The sequence below is a fragment of the Scyliorhinus torazame genome, chromosome 15, assembly GCF_047496885.1.
Source record: "Scyliorhinus torazame isolate Kashiwa2021f chromosome 15, sScyTor2.1, whole genome shotgun sequence".
NCBI lineage: Eukaryota > Metazoa > Chordata > Chondrichthyes > Carcharhiniformes > Scyliorhinidae > Scyliorhinus > Scyliorhinus torazame.
The window spans coordinates 146,239,447-146,258,883 of record NC_092721.1 but is presented as its reverse complement, the minus strand read 5'-3'; the positions used below and the strand labels follow the sequence as shown (position 1 = coordinate 146,258,883).

The following is a 19,437-nucleotide window of genomic DNA, read 5'->3' as shown; positions in this document are numbered from 1 at the left end:
AATTTGTTTTGTAGACTGTGGTAAGACATTCCATACATTTATGATTACTTTAGAAACTTTCAGAAACTTAGGGCGCAATTCTCCCATCGGGAGACTAAGTGCCGACGCCAGAGTGAAAACCGGAGTGTTTCACTCCGGCGTCGGAGGCCGTTCCCAGTTCCCTATTCTCCCGCACCCGGGGGGTTATGAGCGGCGCTGCGTCATTTACGCGCGCTGGGTCTTGGCGCCGCGTAAAAATGGCGCCGAGTAAATGACACGGCCGGTGCCGCGTAAATGACGTCATCCACGCAGGTGCAGGTTGACCGGTGCCAACCCGCGCATGCGCGGTTGCCGTTCACCCCGCGGCCGCCCCGCAAGAAGATGTTGGATGGATCTTGCGGGGCAACGGAGGAAAGGAGGTCCTCCTTCAGAGAGGCCGGCCCGCCGATCGGTGGGCACCGATCGCGGGCCAGACCCCTTTTGATTCCCCCCCGGTGCAGGAACCCCCCTCCCCCTCCACAGGCCGCCCCCCCCAGCGTTCCTGCGCTGTTCCCGCCAGCAGCGACCAGGTGTGGACGGCGCCAGTGGGGACCTGTCGTGTTGGGCAGGCCGCTTGGCCCATCTGGGCTGGAGAATCGCTGCTCGCCCGTTACAAACAGCGAGCGGCGATTCTCCGAGCGGCCAGCCGTGATTCCCGCCGCGCCGGTTTGCGGGGGTGTGTGGGAGAATCGCGTGCGCGTGCCGGGTCGGCGTGGCGGGACTCGCGCGGCGCCCCGGCGATTCTCCCCCCCGGCGTGGGGGGGGGGGAGAATTCCACCCGTAACTTCTCACCAGCCGATCTCTTCTCAGTTTTGTCTGTATTGCCCATGAACAATATCCTGTTCTATTTCCAGGTTTTGTAGAACCAACCGTCCTGTAGTTCATCTGGAGCTTGCTTTGTTGCATTTTAGTGCTCTGAGTAGAACTATGAGAGCTGCCTTTTCATTGGCTCCCTGTCTCCAACTTCTGTTAGCAGAATTGCGGGAGATATTCCCTCTCCGGCGGTCTATCTGCACTAACTTCCCTGACTTCCAGTTAAACTAAAGAACAAAGGAAAGTTTTTTCCCTTACAAGGGCTTCTAGCTGCCAAGCAACTATATTTACTCTTCACACAGAAGCTATCGCAGTTGGAACTGAAACCAACCCCCAAACACCTTTGTTCAGCATGAATCTAACTATAGGTCCCTTCCAGACACAGAAACATTAAATTGAACCTATTTAAAACTACACTTATTTCTTTAAATTTAGAGTACCCAATTATTTTTTTCCAATTAAGGGACAATTTAGCGGGGCAAATCCACCTACCTGCACAACTTTGGGTTGTGGGGCAGACACGGGGAGAATGTGTAAACTCCACACAGACAGTGACCCATGGCCGGGATTGAACCCTGGTCCTCAGCGCCGCAGGCTGCAGTACTAGCCACTGCGCCACCATGCCGCCCTTAAAATATACTTATTTGTAATGTTTACGAATATAAATATAAATCCTTTAAAACTACCTTTGTTTTCCTAACAACTCTTATTAACAATAAGGACCATATTATGAGTACAATTCCTACAGTTATATCATCTACTGTGCTATACTGCAACAGGAGAACAATTCCTAAAAAAGTCAAAGTAAGAAATCCTAAACAATTATTGAACAAGGCTTCTTTTTAATGTCTGCAAGAAAAGCATTGTAATGACAAATGTATAATAATATAACAATAGTTAAATATCATACATAGAAAATTGAAATACTACTCTGGAAGTGGTGCATATCTTCAGAAATGTTGTTACAGTACTATTGTCGATTTTTGTAATTATATGAATTGCAATGGAGAGAAAATACTTTTTTCAGAATACTGTAAACATTGCATGTGCCAGCACTACGGCATTTCTAAGCGTGCGATTGTGCTTTGGAGCTGCCAGCGAGAATTTTCCTGACCATGTGCCTTGTGACCCGAGCAATTTTTGCTCATTATGTTCAGACTGGGTTTGCACTGGGCTAAAAGTATAAAAATACAGCTCGATCATGAGCTCTTCCACCAAGAACGGTTTAATGAACTGGCACTGCCTAACACTTGTTTTAAAGCTGTTTGAAATGTCCTATTCCAGTATAGATAACTAGTCTGAATTTGTGACTTTGTAAAAGTGAAACGGCTGATTTTAAAAGGTATAAAATAAACAAAACAAAAGCTGCAAGTCTGAAGCAGAAAATACTGGATATGCATAATCAGGCCGAACAGAATCTAATATAAGGCAGTCACCAACACAGGTGAGGTGAAGAATTTCAATGGCTAACAATGCACATCAAAAAATTATGGATGAGCAAACCTCAGTTTTCCACCATGAGCAGGAGACAACTGCAATTCTCCGCTGCCGATGTTTTTTTTCAGTTGGAGACTTAGGGACATATTGTTTCCCTACAGTATTTTATTTATTTTTTGGTCATTAACTTGCACCTTACACAGTTAATTGTGGGAGGATCATGTAAACTTTCTCTTACAATCTTTTGTTTATTCAACTTCAGTGCAGATCCGACATCTGTTCAGTGATGGCTACATATATGAACAAACGTACTCCTTTTCTGTCTCTTCCTTTAGATCTAAAGTAAAAAAATAAAGGAATCACATAACTGTTATTTATTTTTCAATTTCCCCCTTTCTCCTGCAGATCATGTTTTGGTGCTGTCAGAGATCCCACCGCACTCATTGCCCGATGAATGTATTTAAGAGTGGGAATCTTAGCTTTATTGCCTTCACTGCCTAGGGGAAGTGAAACCAACTGCACTCCTAACTTCTCCACTCGCCGATAGCAACTGTTATCGCCAGCGCAGGAGAGAGGGAAGTGTGTCAGTGAATCGAGTATAATCTGTTTTGGCCAATGTGGCTGTGAGGTTTGCAGCAGTTATAATTTGAGGGTGAGGTGAGGTTTATGAATGTTAGGTATGAGTCCTGATTAATAGATTGTTGTTTGGTGAGCAATAACAATGTGGTGTATTGCGCAATAACTCAGGCTAGTGGTGCAGTTGAAAGGTCATGACATTTGAAAATGCACCCACTAGCCTTGACCTCTTGTGTGAACTTTTTGTGGCGCTGCATCCAGGTCAGGACTTGACTCCTGACAACGACCACCAGGGCTCACAGATCCTACATTCTTCTAAGAGTTTGCCTGAAGGGCCTGATGTTCCCTTGCAGATAGATAACATCACTCCTCCTCTGCACCTCCTCGACCAAGGACTAAACTGCAGCATGGTAAATCTTAGAGACCCCTTGCTACCATGTGGTGCTATTACTGGGTATTTTCTGTTGTATGGCTTCTTGCACCTAATCTATCCACTAACCTCTCCTTTAAGAGGTGTATTAGTCCAGGTTACTTTTAACTGGTGCTAGACTCACAATTTTGCAACCCCTGCTGAGGTGTGCAGCCACTCAGCAATGGGGTTAGTACAGGCTGAACACTGCAATCATGTAAATTGGTGCGTATGTCAGCTTTATGGAAATCATCTGATTTTCATAGCGGGTAGGAAGTCCGTAAAGGCAGCTTTACATCCATTCAGCAATGTGAAAATCAATTCCCCACCATACAGTCTCCACTATAGTTTTTCTGTGTCATCAGCTGAAAACCTATTTGGTATTTTGTGTGGTGACCTTTTTTCTTGACATGCCTAAACATTAAAACTGTTGCTAACAGTGGCACAGTGGTTAGCATTGCTGCCTATGGCGCTGGGGACCTGGGTTCGAATCCCTGCCCTGGGTCACTGTCCGTGTGGAGTTTGCACATTCTCCCCGTGTCTGCTTGGGTTTCATCCCCACAACCCAAAGGTGTGCAGGATAGGTGGATTGGCCACGCTAAATTGCCCCTTAATTGGAAAAAATAATTGGGCACTCTAAATTTATTTTTAAAAACTGTTGCTAACATGGCACTAAAATGCTTTACAAATGCATTTTCTGCTTGTCGCTTCCCTTATCTCCTTCATGTTCTTGCATGTTGTCTATCATTTGCAGTATGTGGTATAATCAACACTTTTCTCATTTTAACATGTTCCCTCCTTGTGTCCTTGTTTCAGAAGTTTGAATGGAGTCATTATGACAATGTTATGGTCTGCGAGGCCTTTGAATAGACACGATTAAGCAAGTTTTGCCAACACTCCACCTCTGCTGTTCAAAATCAGTACAAGAGTATTGCAGAACTCCAGCGTACCACACAAACAAATATTGCCAAAGTGCCCTTTCAGAAATATAAGAAATGTTTGTTGCCTCATTATTTTCAACAATTGTTCCACTGTTGTCATGAACATTTTTCTAGCAACAAGAAATTCCTATGTTAAAGAATCATCTGCTCAGCAATATTCAAAGTGTCCTTATTCTTATCGACGAGAAAAACAAAGCAAACTCTCTAATATTCAGATTATTTGAAGAACATGTCAAAAATCTAGGTTTTTGATAAAACAACATTCTCATTATAAAGTGAATTTTCACAAATTCTGCATTTTATACTTAATGAAGTCATTTTGAAACGTAGGAACTGTTGTAAGGTAGAAAAAGGCAGCAGCGAATTTCACACAGCAAGATCTGGTGGGTGGCAATGAGGTCAATAGCAGAATTGTTACAGCTCTGGAGGCCGTTTGGCCCATCGTGTCTGCACCGGCTCTCTGAATGAGCGATTCACCTTATGCCATTCCCCTGCCTTCTGTCCGCAACCCTGCACATCCTTCCTTTTCAGATAACAGTCTCATTCCCTTTTGAGTGCTTCAATTGAACCTGCCTCCGTCACACTCTCAGGCAGTGCATTCCACTCGCTGTGTGAAGATGATTTTCCTCACATTGTTTTTGCTTCTTTTACCAATTGCTTTAAATCTGTGTTCTCTGGACCCCTCATGATATGGAATACCTCAATCAAATCTCCTGGCCACCTTCTTTAGTCCAAGGAAAACAGTCCAATCTTCTCCAATCTTCATAACTGAACGTCCTCATTCGTGGAAACATTCTTTTGAATCTTTGCTGCACTGTCTCCAATGCCTTTGCATTCTTCCTAAAGTGTCCAGAACAGGATGCAATACTCCAGCTGAGACCAAACTATTGTCTTATACAAGTTCAACATGACCTCCTTGTTCTTGTACTCTATGTTCCTATCAATAAAGCCCAGGATACCGCATGCTTTATTAACCACTCTCTCAACCTGTCTTGCCACCTTCAAGGACTCATGCACATCTCCGCTCAGGTCCCTCTGCTCCTGCACCCCCGTTAGAATTGTGCAATTTGTTTTATATTTGTCCCTCCAATCTTTTCACATTTCTCTGCATGGAGAATGTTCTCTGGTTTATTGAAATAAATTGACCTCAGCCACTTTAACATTATTTGAAAATAAAAATTGCTGGAATGGAACAAATAAATAATAATAATAATCTTTATTAATGTCACAAATAGTCTTACATTAACACTGCAATGAAGTACTGTGAAAGTCCCCTAGTCGCCACTCTCTGGCACCTGTTCGGGTCCACTCAGGGAGAATTCAGAATGTCCAATTCACCTAACAAGCACGTCTTTCGGGACTTGTGGTAGGAAACCGGAGCACCTAGAGGAAACCCACGCAGACACGGGGAGAACATGCAAACTCCGCACAGACATTGACCCAAGCTGGAATCGAACTAGGGAACCTAGTGCTGTGAAGCAACAGTGCTACCGTGCCGACATTGAATCCCATCTGCCACTTGTCTGCCCATTCTGCCTTCTTGTCTATGTACTTTTAAAAATCTATATTATCCTCCTCACAGTTCACAATAGGAATATAAATATAAATGATGCAATTGAATGTGGTAATCATGCAGGTGAAACATCCTGCACTTGTATTACTTTCATGGATCTTTTACATCCATCTGAAAGAGCAGGCAGGATCTTAGTTCACATCATATCTGAAAGATGACAGCTCTCACAGTGTACCCACCACTCCTCAGTGAAACACTCGTCTGTAGCCTGAATTATGGGCTCATGGGCAGAAATTTTCCAATGGCCAAGTTTCTGCATCGCTGCCGATCAAGGCAACAGCATTAATTAGCTGGAGATTTGATTTCCAACCCCCGCTCTCTCTTATAACCCTCACTTCAGAGTGGCCAGATGCTCTTTATTACTAGCAGCGCAACTGGGACTGGTGGCCACTGCTGGGATTACAGAGTAAAAGTGCCAGAGACAAGTTACAAATAATTACTGGCCAGGGGTGTTGCGGTACGAGGCTCTGGTGTGTGAGTGTGTGTGTGTGTGTGTGTGTGTGTGATGTGGGGGGGGGGGGGGGGGGGGGGCGGGGGAGGAGGAGGAATAGCGGTGATGGGCATGGGACAGGGGTGTAGGGGGCCATGATTTGAAGGGCAGGAAGGGAGAGGACATTTAAGGATCCCTGACTTGGGGGGGGGGGGGGGGGGGGGCGGTTGTACCTGATCTTCAAAGAGGCCATTAATGGAGGTGTTCCCCATCGTCTCCCCCTCAATCTTTGCTCGATGTCTGGACAGGGTAACTTGCTGAGCTCCCCCCAACTACTCCTCCCAATGTCCCTGAAGCACCTCCAGCTGGCCTGGGTGGGAAGGAATCTTTATTGACCATTAATTGGCCGCTCAGGGGCCTCAATAGGGGCATGGGCAGGCTAACTGCCCTAGGCCTCACCCGCCCCCATAAAATTTTGGACAGGTTGGGGGAGGGCAGTGGGATGGCCTCTCGGGGAATTTTACAGGCCTGCATTCTTACAAATTTTGCCCCATGTATTTGAAGCAAGGCTTCAATCCACAACCTTCTGAATCAGAGGCAAGGCAACTACATCGACGTGACAGTTAATATTTCAGGGTCAGTTTTAGCAGTTGTTTGCATTTTTTATGATAAAAATAATTGTAATGAACAAGTCCTATTAGTGTTGGCATAGCTCAACTTCAGGGAGCAGCTTCCTTCAAAGATTGAATTTAAAATTCTCTGCCACAATTAAAATTAAAAAATTTTTTTTTTTAAAGAGTACCCAATTGCTTTTTTCTCCAATTAAGGGGCAATTTAGTGTGACTAATCCACCTAACTTGCACATCTTTGGGTTGTGGGGGTGAAACCCACACAGACACGGTGAGAATGTGCAAACTCCACACAGACAGTGACCCAGGGCTGAACCCGGGTCCTCAGCGCCGTGAGGCAGCAGTGCTAACCACTGCTCCACCCTGCCACTGCTCTGCCACAATTTAACAGTTGGTACAAAGTTTTTTTATTGAGAACTCCTCATGCTGTTTCTACAATTGTTAATCTCGCCTTAATCCCCAAAGGCACAGAAAATCCCCATAACATTACAAACATTAAAGTATGGGGTGATTATTAAATGCAAAGATTAGCATTATGAATAGGAGATTAATATTTCAGCTACTTACATACTTATTGCACTTTGTCTATAATGAACTGGTGAATTCAGCATCCATTTTCTTGTGTGCTTCATATTTTTCCTAATGTAGTAAAACAATGCAATTCTGTTATATACTGCTCTTCATTTGTACAGACAGACATATGCAATGTAAACATAAATGGTAACAAAATTACTTTGGAACTGAGAAACTTGTTTATTTTGGGAATTATGCTTGCATCTGCCAAGCATGTGTTTGATTTGAAATAACAACGAAGTGCTGGAAATACTCAGCAAGTCCAGCAACATCTGTAGCGAGAGAAAGAGTTAATGGGCGCGATTCTCCGGAAACATTTCTAAGTGTGTGTGATGAACGGTTACTGCCTTATCATCATGTAAGGTTATGTCCCCTTTAAGACTGGGCTTGGAACCTTGGGGACTCCGCCTCTGGCTCCACCCATCTGTGAGCCATGTATAAAGGGCTGCCTCATGGGCTGTGCAGCAGTCAGCACATGTCTCAGCTCTAGCATAGTTCTTAGTCTAATAAAGCCTTCTTTACCGTTTACACTCTAAGCGTCGTTATTGAGGGTACCTCAATTTATTAGACTAAACTAGATTCAGGATGGACGCAGGCCTAAAACCAGAGAAGCTCAATCTGGAAGCACGGACACCGGAGGCGAAGGAAATTTTAAAATACTGGCTGAAGTGCTTCGAGGCCTACCTGGACTCCGCAGAGACTCCCATCCTGGGGCCACGCAAGCTGCGTCTACTCCACGCCCGGGTGAGTCACAGAATCTCCACCACGCTCGAAAAGGCGACGACTTATGAAGAGGCGGTCGAGTTACTCCGCAAGCGGTTTGTCAAACCCATCAATGAGGTACACGCCAGGCATCTGCTCTCTACCTGCCAGCAGCGCTCGGGGCAATCGCTAGACAAATTCGTCGAGAAACTCACCGCGCTTGCCAGGGACTGTGACCATCAGGATGTGACAGGGGAAGTCCATATGAACCTGCACATCAGAGACGCTTTCGTGTCCGGCATCCGCTTGACCTACATCCGGCAGCGGCTGCTTGAAAACGGGGCAAAAGACCTCCAGGACACGCTAACGCTCGCCTCCTTGCTGGAGGTGGCCCGACATAACTTGGATACATACCCCGCGGACTCTGCGAGCCCCCCCCGGATCTTCCTCAGACTCAGCCGTATTACAGGCCTGCGCCACGCGCCGACCCGCTCACCATGGGGACACACCTTGCTACTTCTGCGGGCAGGGCCAGCACCCACGCCCACGCTGCCCAGCCCGCTCCGCGATCTGCAGCGACTGCGGGAAGAAAGGGCATTTTGCGAGGATCTGCCTGGCCAGACCCAAGGGCCAGAAAAACAAAGAACAGCCGGCCCGAAAATAAGGCTCTCAGGCCTGCAGGCCTCGCAATGCTGCTGCGCACCGACCCGACATGCCCCCTTCTGACGCGTCATCAGCCTCGTGCGAATCATGGGAGCGGCCATCTTGTCAGCGGCCAACTTCTCGACCTGACACGTGCGACCGACGGCGGCGGCCATTTTACGAGTCCGACTTGGCTGAGGACTCCGACTACCCGCGAGTGGGTGCGATCACCCTTGACCAAACTCGGCCAAAACACCTGCAGAACTCTATGATGCAGGTCCAGGTCAACGGGTGCGACACTGCATGCCTCTTCGACTCCGGGAGCACGGAGAGCTTTATCCACCCTGAAACGGTAAGGCGCTGCTCCCTACGCACCCATCCCACATCCCAAACCATAGCCCTCGCATCCGGGTCCCACTCGGTACAAATCAAGGGGTACTGTATTGCGGATCTCTCGATCCAGGGCGCCAAATAAACCCGTTTCAAATTTTATATCCCCCCTCACCTCTGTGCCCCCCTGCTGCTCGGACTGGATTTCCAGTGCAGCCACCGAAGCCTGACACTGAAGTTCGGCGGACCCTTGCCCCCCCTCACGGTATGCGCCTTGCGACACAAAGTCGCACCCCCCTCGCTATTCGCGAACCTCACTCCTGACTGTAAGTCCGTCGCCACCAGGAGCCAGCACTACAGTGCCCAAGATATGGCTTTTATCAAGTCAGAGGTCCAGCGCTTACTGGGAGAGGGGGTCATCGAGGCTAGCAACAGCCCTTGGAGAGCGCAAGTGGTGGTAGTCCGGTCCGGGGAGAAGAAACGGATGGTTGTGGATTATAGCCAGATCATAAACCGATTCACGCAGCTTGATGCGTACCCCCTTCCTCGCATCGCGGAAATGGTAAATCGGAGCGCCCAATACCGAGTCTTTTCCACGGTCGACCTCAAATCCGCCTACCACCAGCTCCCCATCCGACCAAAAGACCGCCCCTATACTGCCTTCGAAGCAGCCGGCCGGCTCTTCCACTTCCTCAGGGTCCCCTTCGGTGTCACAAATGGGGTCTCCACCTTTCAAAGGTCGTTGGACCAAATGATGGACCAGTACGGTTTGCGGGCTACATACCCGTACTTGGACAATGTCACCATCTGCGGCCATGACCAGCAGGACCATGACGCTAACCTCGAAAAGTTCCTCAAGACCGCCCGAGCCCTTAACCTGACCTATAACGAGGACAAATGCGTTTTCCACACCACCCGGCTAGCCATCCTCGGCTATGTCGTGGAAGACGGGGTCCTAGGTCCCGACCCCGACCGCATGCGTCCCCTTAAGGAACTCCCTCTCCCCCGCAGCCTCAAGGCCCTCAAACGGTGCTTGGGGCTTTTCTCTTATTACGCCGAATGGGTCCCCAAGTATGCGGACAAAGCCCGCCCACTCATAAAGACTACCATTTTTCCCCTCTCGGCTGAGGCTCAATTGGCCTTCAACCGCATCAAGGCCGACATCATCAAGGCCGCTATGCAGGCGGTGGACGAAACCATCCTTTTCCAGGTAGAGAGCGATGCATCAGATGGGATATCCTCAATCAGGAAGGCAGACCAGTAGCGTTCTTCTCCCGAACCCTCACCGCCTCCGAGGTTTGACACTCTGCAGTCGAAAAGGAGGCACAAGCCATTGTGGAGGCTGTGCGGCGCTGGAGACACTACCTCGCCGGTAGGAGGTTTACCCTCGTCACCGACCAACGGTCAGTCGCCGATATGTTCGATAACACACAACGGGGCAAAATAAAAAACGATAAAATTTTGAGGTGGAGGATCGAACTCTCCACCTACACGTACGATATCAAGTATCGTCCAGGGGAGCTCAACGAGCGCCCAGATGCCCTGTCCCACGACACATGCGCCAACGCGCAGGAGGACCGCCTGCAAGCCATCCGCAATGACATCTGCCACCCGGGGTTACCCGTCTCGTCCATTTTATCAAGTCCCGCAACCTAACTTACTCAACCAAGGAGGTCAAGGCCATGGACAGGGCCTGCCAAGTCTGTGCGGAGTGCAAACCGCACTTCTACCGGCCAGAGAAGGTTCGGCTCGTGAAGGCCTCGGGTCCCTTTGTACGACTGAGCGTGGACTTCAAGGGGCCCCTCCCGTCCACCAATCGTTATGCCTATTTCCTCACCTTGATCGATGAGTTCTCCCGTTTCCCATTCGCCATTCCCTGCCCCGACATGACCTCAGCCACTGTGATTAAGGCACTGCACAGCATCTTCACCCTGTTCGGTTTCCCCGCTTATATCTACAGCGACCGGGGTACATCGTTCATGAGCGATGAACTGTGTCAGTATCTGCTCAGCAAAGGCATCGCTTCGAGCAGAACGACCAGTTATAACCCGCGGGGAAATGGGAAGGTGGAGAGGGAGAACGCAACAGTGTGGAAGGCTGTCCTTCTGGCCCTGCGGTCGAGAATTCTCCCAACCACCCGCTGGCAGGAGGTCCTACCCGATGCCCTTCACTCCATTAGGTCACTCCTCTGCACGGCCACGAATGAGATCCCTCACAACCGATTGTTTGTCTTCCCCAGGAAGTCTACCTCCGGGGTCTCGCTTCCACCTTGGCTGATGGCTCCGGGACCTGTTCTTCTCCGGAGGCACGCGAGGAGCCATAAAGGTCGAAAAGGTCCGACTGCTCCACGCCAACCCCAGTTACGCCTACGTGGAGTACTCCGACGGCAGGCAAGATACGGTTTCCCTCCAGGATCTGGCACCCGCTGGATCCCCCACCACAGACGCCCCTTCCCGCGCCGCTCCCCTGCAGGACCCAGCGCCCCCTACAACACACCCCCTTCCGGCCCTACCCCCCGTTGGTGAGCACCTAGCGCTCACCCCCCCTTTACACACCCCGGCCCTGCCTAGTCCCCCTGCCCCGACCCGGACTGAAGCTCTGACCGCTGTGCTCCCGGATGTGCCCTCAACCAGGACGTCCGTGCCCGCCGCACCACCGCCCAAATTGAGGAGGTCGATGAGGACGATCCGGCCACCGAGACGGATGGACCTATGATGGAACTTCACCCCCGCCGGACTCTTTTTAAACAGGGGGTGAATGTGATGAACAGTTACTGCCTTATCATCATGTAAGGTGATGTCCCCTTTAACACCGGGCTTGGAACCCTGGGGACTCCGCTCTGGCTCCGCCCATCTGTGAGCCATATATAAAGGGCTGCCTCATGGGCTGTGCAGCAGTCAGCACATGTCTCAGCTCTAGCATAGTTCTTAGTCTAATAAAGCCTTCTTTACCGTTTACATTCTAAGCGTCGTTATTGAGGGTACCTTCTCCCTGTGTGGTAGCAATCGGCAATTGTCGCCTGCTTCCCGGTGCTCGGCCCAGCGAGGCCGGCAATGCTATTCAACATTAATTGGTCCACTTAATGAGGCTTCATGGCCTCTCGTTGCTAATGAAGGCTTGCCAGCTTATTTTCCGGGATCGCTCTTGCCAGTTCCCTGCTAACAAAGTCGAGCAGCACTTGCTCAGCCAACCCCAGCCAGCTAGCACTAATGACGCCGAGGAGAACAGGCCCAAGATTCAGAGTAACTGACCTAGGGAGGCTCCGAGACACAGTGGAGGTCAGGAGAGATGGCCTGTTCCCCCGAGGGTCCCGGTGGGTGTAGGGCAGCCAGCGCTGCCTGGGACGAGGTAGCGGCAGCAGTCAGCTCGGGCAGTGTGACCAGGAGTGTCATAATATACACCAGTATATCATGGTGCAGATACACACACACTGATGGACACACAGTGGGACCAATCAACACACACAACACCGCAGCCAATCACCAGTTAGAGCACACGCACTATAAAGACAGGGGACATCAGAGTTCCCGCTCATTGGAGCTGCAGCTTCCTAGTAGGACAGAGCTCACAGCCTGCAGCACAGACATTCACCATGTGCTGAGTGCATCGACTGGTTAGGACAAGGCAAAGGTCTTTAGTTAAAGCTAATATCGTGTTAACCCACAGTGAGAGTATGTTAAACAGTTAATTACTCAATAAAATAGTGTTGCACTATTTCAAGTGTTGGTGACCTGTATGTGTTCCACGGATCCAGAGCGCCCAACACAACAAGGAGGACTGGCCTCCAGTGCAGGGAGAAGGTCAACAACCTACACCGGGCAGCACGAGTGAGTAGACACCAATGCCCCCCCCACCCCTCCCAAGGGAGCATCCACCCCCAACTCCTCAAGCAACTGCCAACCCTCCCTCCACCCTCTCCCCCTTCAAAACCCCCAACCCTCCCTCAACACCCGTCTTCCCACCACTGTGAACGAAGTGTGTGTCTCCTCAGGAAAAGCTTCCCCGTAATTGTCGGGAGAGGGCCCAGACTGGTGGAGCGGTGCCAGGCTTAAGAATCCTCACCTCCTTTGAGGAGTGTGCCCTTGAGGTGACTGAGGTGGCTGAGGACAGGGTGGTCAGCAATGCGGAGGCTGGTAGACACTGCAGAGGTGAGGAACCACTGGGCTCCACCCACTCTAGGTTCCACACTAGAACAATGGACCTGCCATTGTTCTAGTCGCCGCACAGCTGTCATCCCCACCCTCCATCAGTGCAGATACACACACCTCGGTGGGTCATGTTAGTGAACAGGCTTCGGGGGCACCACCTGGTGAGCACCACACTATTGCTGATGCACATTAGGTGGAGGCAGGAACCTCCAGGTGAGACAGCAGTTGGAGGTCTGCTGGATCCCTGGACCCAGCTGGATCCCAGCCTGATGCTGAGCCTCTGGAGCAGGGTTACCCGGAACTGTTGGAGACAATAGGGACCAGCCGGGACATTCAGAGGGAGATGTCAGCATCATGCCAGCAGATCCATAGCCGCTTGGAGAAGTCCCAGAGGTTACGGGCACAAGAGATGTCGCCAGTAATGCGTGGCACCACAGCCAACGCTGCTAGGGTGGCGACCACAGTGGACAGCCTGGTGCTCGACGTTGGCACCATTAGTGAAGGTGTCCAAGGTGCCGCGCAGTCGGTGACGGCCATGGCTGAGGGTCTCAGCAGAATGTCTGCCTCGATGGGCACCCAGTACCAGGCCGACCTTGATGAGGTTCTGTGGGGCATGTCCCACTCTGAGATGGGAATGGCCAAAGCGCTGCGGAGCTTTTCCCAGTTGCAGGTGGGCATTGCCGAGGTGCTGTAGAGCATGACCCAATCACGGAGGAGTATTACTGAGGGCGTAGACACGATGGTGCAGACCATGGGGAAACGCCAGGGTGGCAGCGCCAGACGATGCAGGGGCAGTTGGGGCTTGAATCAGCTGCGTCTCCGTCCCAAGGTGAACCCCAGGCCCTATGGGCACCGAGTAGAAGGAGGGGGCACTGAGTGCCAACTCGGACCCGTCCCATGGAGTGGCAACGGTGGCCACCAGCTCCTTCGAGTTCCACCCCTCTGATGAGGCCGCGTCTCACGTTCAGCTCAAGAGACAGGGATGCGTGAGCCGGGGCCCTCTGGTCTTAGAGCCTGCGAGGGGCATCGAAGGCCACAGGATGAGGTAAGCAGCTGGTTGTCTCCATCTCTGATGTGCATCCCAGCGAGACATCTACACGTAGTGGTAGAGCTCGGAGGGCCAAGCACGTTGAGGATCACTGACGGCACCGGGGAAGGGGGTGGGTAGGCAGAGGGTGAGGAGGAGGGGGTTGGGGGGGTGGAGGGCTGCACCATTGGGAGAGTGGGGACTTGCATTACACATTAAACACCTTTGTGCACAGCCTGTATGATGCCTCTATCACTTTCCTCCTCAATGCGGGCTGACCTCTGAACCCTTGGCCCATCTCTCCAGGCACCTCCCTCTCTCTGTGGCACTCACCCACCCTCCGGCTGTGGACATGTCCCCAAAGCTGTGTTCCGTCCCCTGGGTGTTCGGATGTTGGATGCTGTGTGTGTGGTGTTGCCTCCCGCAGTGTTTAGGCATCATTGAGATGCTACACAGTGACTCCCACATACTACATGGCCCATCCATCCACGGGAATCCACTTGGGATGTGTGAGGTGCTCACTTAACCATGATTGCCAATTCTCTATTAGCGATAGCCTTCAGCCGCACGGCCCGAGGCTTCAGCAGTTGGTAGTGTTATGGGTGGTCAGTGGGGCAGATGGGTAGGGACAAGGGTTGCCCCCAGAATGGGGAAATACGATCCAGGGGTTGGCATGGCACTCGTGGTGGTGCCGCGAGTCCTCCTATGGCGGCCCACCCCAGCCGAGAGTCACCCACCCCCACCGAGCAGAGGGCGGCAATCGCAGCACCCCCGGGCTGTTGGGAACGGCCGATGGCAGCTGCGGACTCAGTCTTCTTCAGGAAAGTTGAGAGTGAAACACCCACATTTTGACGCTGGCGTGGGGACATAGCCCCATTATTGGAGAATCCCGCCCAAGATGTTCAAGAAAGATAGGGAAAAGAAAGGATGAAGTTTGTAATATTGAATAAGGAGAACATCACAGTGCTCAAGAAAGAGGATGTCTTAGAGAGGTCAAGGACAGAATCAATTTAGCTAGAGCTAAGAAACAGTAGAGGTACCATTACATTGCTTTGTGTAGTCTATAGGCCACCAACTAGTGGGAAAGATAAAGAGGGGGGAATTTACAAGGAAATTTCAGAGAACTGAAAGAATTATATAGTAGTTATAATGGGGGTTTTAATTATCCTAATATTGCCTGAGACAGTGTGTTCAGGAGAATTTTCTACATTAACATGTTCCCAATCCAGTGAGAAAGAGAACATTTCTAGACCTAGTTCTTGGGAATGAGGTTGGCCAAGGGATCAAGTGTTAGTCGGGGAACATTTAATGTACAGTGATCATTGTATCACTTTAGGTTGTCCATGGAGAAAGATCAAGAACAATCCAGAGCAACAATAATTATTTGGGGGACGAAAATCTTTAATGGAGTGAAAACAGATCTGGCCTGGTGAATCTGTGGAATTCTTTGCTGCAGAAGGCTGCAGAGGCCAAGTAACTGAGTTTCTTTAAGGCAGAGATAGATAGGTTCTTGATTAATAAGGGAATCAGGGGTTATGGGGAGAAGGCAGGAGAATGGGAATGAGAAACATATCAGCCAAGATTGAATGGCTGAGCAGACTCGATGAGCCGAATGGCCTAATTCTGCTCCCATGTTTTATGGCCTGGATAAATTGGAACCAAAAATTGGCAAGCAAACTTGCAACTGTACAATGGGCTACCTTTACAGAGGCGATAGTTTTCATAGAGTCAAGCTGTATTCTCATGAGAGGGAAAGGTCGGGAAAACAAATCCAGAGCTCCAGGATGACGAAAGTAATCAAATGTAAGAAAAAAGATGTATCTGACAGATGTCAGGTGGATAAATAAAATTGAGAATCAGTCTTAATATGGAAGAACCAGAGAAAAATTGAAAAAGACAAATAAGAGATGCAATGAGAGTGTATGAGAAGAGACCGACAGCTAACATAAATAGGAGCAGGAGTAGACCATATAGCCCATGGAGCCACATGATTGAAACAATTTTCTAAACCAGGTAGAAGAACAGATGGACCTGGCAGAATATCATCAAAGAGCAGAGCAGGTTGTGTGTATGGTTGAAAAAGCAAACAACATCCTGGGTGTTGTAATTTTGTTAGAGAGTACAAAAACATGGAAATTATGGTAAACCTGCATTGGTTCAGCCTCAGCCGGAGTATTACATCCAGTTCTGGGCACCACACTTTAGGAAGGATATGAAGGTGTTTGAGAGAGTGCAGAAAAGATTCACGAGAATGGTTCCAAAGTTGAGAAATTTCAGCTCCATAGCTAAATTGGAGAAGCTGGGGCTGTTCTCCTTGGAGAATGTTGAGAGGCATTCAAAATCATGAGGGATGTGGACAGAGTAGATAGGGGAAAAAGTTCCCATTGGTGAAAGGATTGAGACGAGAGGGCACAGATTTAAGATTTAAGCAAAAGAAGAGGAGCTGGTTTAGCACAGTGGGCTAAACAGCTGGCTTGTAATGCAGAACAATGCCAGCAGTGCGGGTTCAATTCTCGTACCGACCTCCCCGAACAGGCGCCGGAATATGGTGACTAGGGGATTTTCACAGTAACTTCATTAAGCCTATTTGTGACAATAAGCGATTATTATTATTATTACATGAGGAAAAACTGATGTAGCGAGTGGTTAGGATCTAGAATGCACTGCCTGAGAGTGTAGTGGAGGCAGCTTCAATCATCACTTTCAAAAGAGAATGGAATCATTATCTGAAGAGGAAAGATTTGCAGTGCAAAGGTGGAGAGAATGGTGAATTGAAGAGACCTGGCACAGACACACTGGGTAGAATGGCCTCCTTCTGTGCTTTAAGCATACTATGATTCTGTGATTATACATTTTTATATTTTACAATCACAGTGACCATATGAAATTTCAGATATATAGATCTTTACTGATATACTATCTCAATACGCACATTTCTTTTAGTATATTCAGTATTAGACATGTGACATTTGCTATACTTAACCATGCAAAAGTAATACTATCCAGCCAATAACCAATTATCACTTTTAATTCAAAGTATTTTAGATTGGCATTCTGCCATTAAAGACTTACCCTCCTTATTGCCTGCTGAATGTGCTGAGGAACATCTGGTATCAAAACTGACAGCAGATATTTAAATAAGAATACAGCATGCTGAAAGAAATAAAAGATATTCTCTTACATATTTAATACAGACTATTTGTTAAAATGCATAAGCTACTGCAGTAGAAGTTGTGTTGCATTGGTGCTAATATATTTTCAGAAAATATACAGTAGATTGTCAAAATGTTATGTAATTATTGTATGGTACAATATTACAAGTTCATATTTATACTGGGATATGTTTATGATCAAACATTCAGCATGTTGGTACGAGTCCATATAGACCAGGAAGATCCCACGTTTCTGCTTAAGTTAGCTGATCTGAGTTAATAGTGATCGGAATGTTACAGCTGGTCATTTAACAGCAGTTGGTGGAATTTCAATTCAATTAATTAATAAATCTTCAATAAAAAACTAGGCCAGGATTCTACATTCCAGAGTCTAAGTGCTCCTGCCAGCAGAGAATCAGGATTGGTCTCCACTGGCACTAGCAGCGGTGCCCAGGTGCCATACTGAGCCTGCAGCCCGCTGATCATTACATAGTGAAGAGGTCTGTACATGCATGCACCAAGACCAGGAAACATTCTTGCTTGGGCTGATAAGTGGCAAGTAATATTCATGTCACACAAGTTCCAGGCAATGGCCAACTACAAGAGAATATTTAAAAAAAACATTTTATTGGAGGCATTTTCAAATAACTATCTCCCCATGACAGTCAATGGCATTAGCACCACTGCATTCCCTACCATCAACTTCATGAGTGTTACCATTGACCAGAACATAACTGGACTAGCCATATAAACACCGTGGCTACAAGAAGCTGGAGATTCTGCAAAAAGCACCTCCTCAGACTCCCCAAAGCATATTCACAAGGCACAAGTCAAGAGTGTAATGGAGGACTCACCATTTGCCTGTATGAGTGCAGCTCCAACAACACCCAAAAAGCTCAACACCATCCAGTTAAGAGCAGCACATTGATCAACACCCTGTCCACCATCATAAATATTCACTCTCTCTACCAAAGATTCACAGTGGCAGCGCTGTGTTCCATCTACAAGATGAACTGCAGCAACTCACCAAGGCTCTTTTAACAATTCCTTCTATATCTATGACCTCTACCACTTGAAGAACATGGGTAGCAGATGTGTGTGAGGTCCACCACCTATAAATTCACCTCCAAGTCACACACCATTCTAATTTGGCATCATATCTCTGTTGCTGCACTCTCATTAGGTCATGATCCTGGAACTCCCTTCCTAACAGCACTGTACATATACCTACACCAGATGTACTGCAGCAGTTCCTGATGATTAGGGGTAAGCAATAAATACTGACCTTGCCAGCGATGCTCACACCTCTCAAAGCAATAGAAAAATTGCAACCCTAAATGACAACAGAAGGAAACTTTCATCTTATCCCTCGAGTTCAGATCCTGGAATGGAAGGCCAGTATTTCATAGAATCATAAAATTTACAGTGCAGATGGAGGCCATTTGGGCCATCGAGTCTACACCAGCCCCCGAAAGAGCATCCTACCTAAACTCCCACCTTCACCCTATCCCCATAACCCAGCAACCCCACCTAATTTTTGGACACTACAGGGCAATTTAGAGTGACCAATCCACCTAACCCGCACATGTTTGGACTGTGGGAGGAAACTGGAACACCCGGAGGAAACCCACGCAGACACGGGGAGAACAGCAGACTCTGCACAGACAGTGACCCAAGCTGGGATTTGAACACGGGTCCCTGGAGCTGTGAGCAACAGTGCTAACCACTGTGCTACCATGCCATGCATCCTCCAGTTCCTTGTGCCATTATTTCATGCATTGTCATCCGCATTATCAAAAAAGTTGAGAAAATTGAAAGGTCACAATTCCCTCCTTGAAGAGATTCATCAGGCATTTTCATAGAATTCCTGCAGTGCAGAAGGAAACCATTCGACCCATCGAGTTTGCACCGACACACCAAAAGAACACTCTACTCAGGCCCACTCCCCTCCCTATCCCCATAGCCCAACCTACACATCTCTGGACACTAAAGGACAATTGGGCATGGCCAATATACTTAATCTGCACATCTCTGGAC

General features: G+C 48.7%; 1 protein-coding gene across 4 annotated transcripts in view; it reads right to left on the bottom strand.

The window, feature by feature from the left end:
* Positions 1-516: 516 nt before the first annotated feature.
* The window catches only part of LOC140391876 (anoctamin-7-like), a 173,690-nt gene continuing 154,769 nt past the window's right edge, over positions 517-19,437 (bottom strand). For 3 of the 4 annotated variants that reach the window (XR_011935201.1, XM_072476868.1, XM_072476870.1), the window contains 3 exons: positions 17,321-17,401; positions 7,394-7,465; positions 517-2,605 (listed from right to left, as the gene is read on the bottom strand). Coding sequence is in view for 3 of the 4 variants with exons in the window: in XM_072476868.1 (XP_072332969.1) it covers positions 7,412-7,465; positions 17,321-17,401 (135 nt within the window). In the remaining variant the exon portion in view is untranslated. The remainder of the gene's footprint in view (positions 2,606-7,393; positions 7,466-17,320; positions 17,402-19,437) is intronic. The other variant, XM_072476869.1, reaches the window with a different exon arrangement.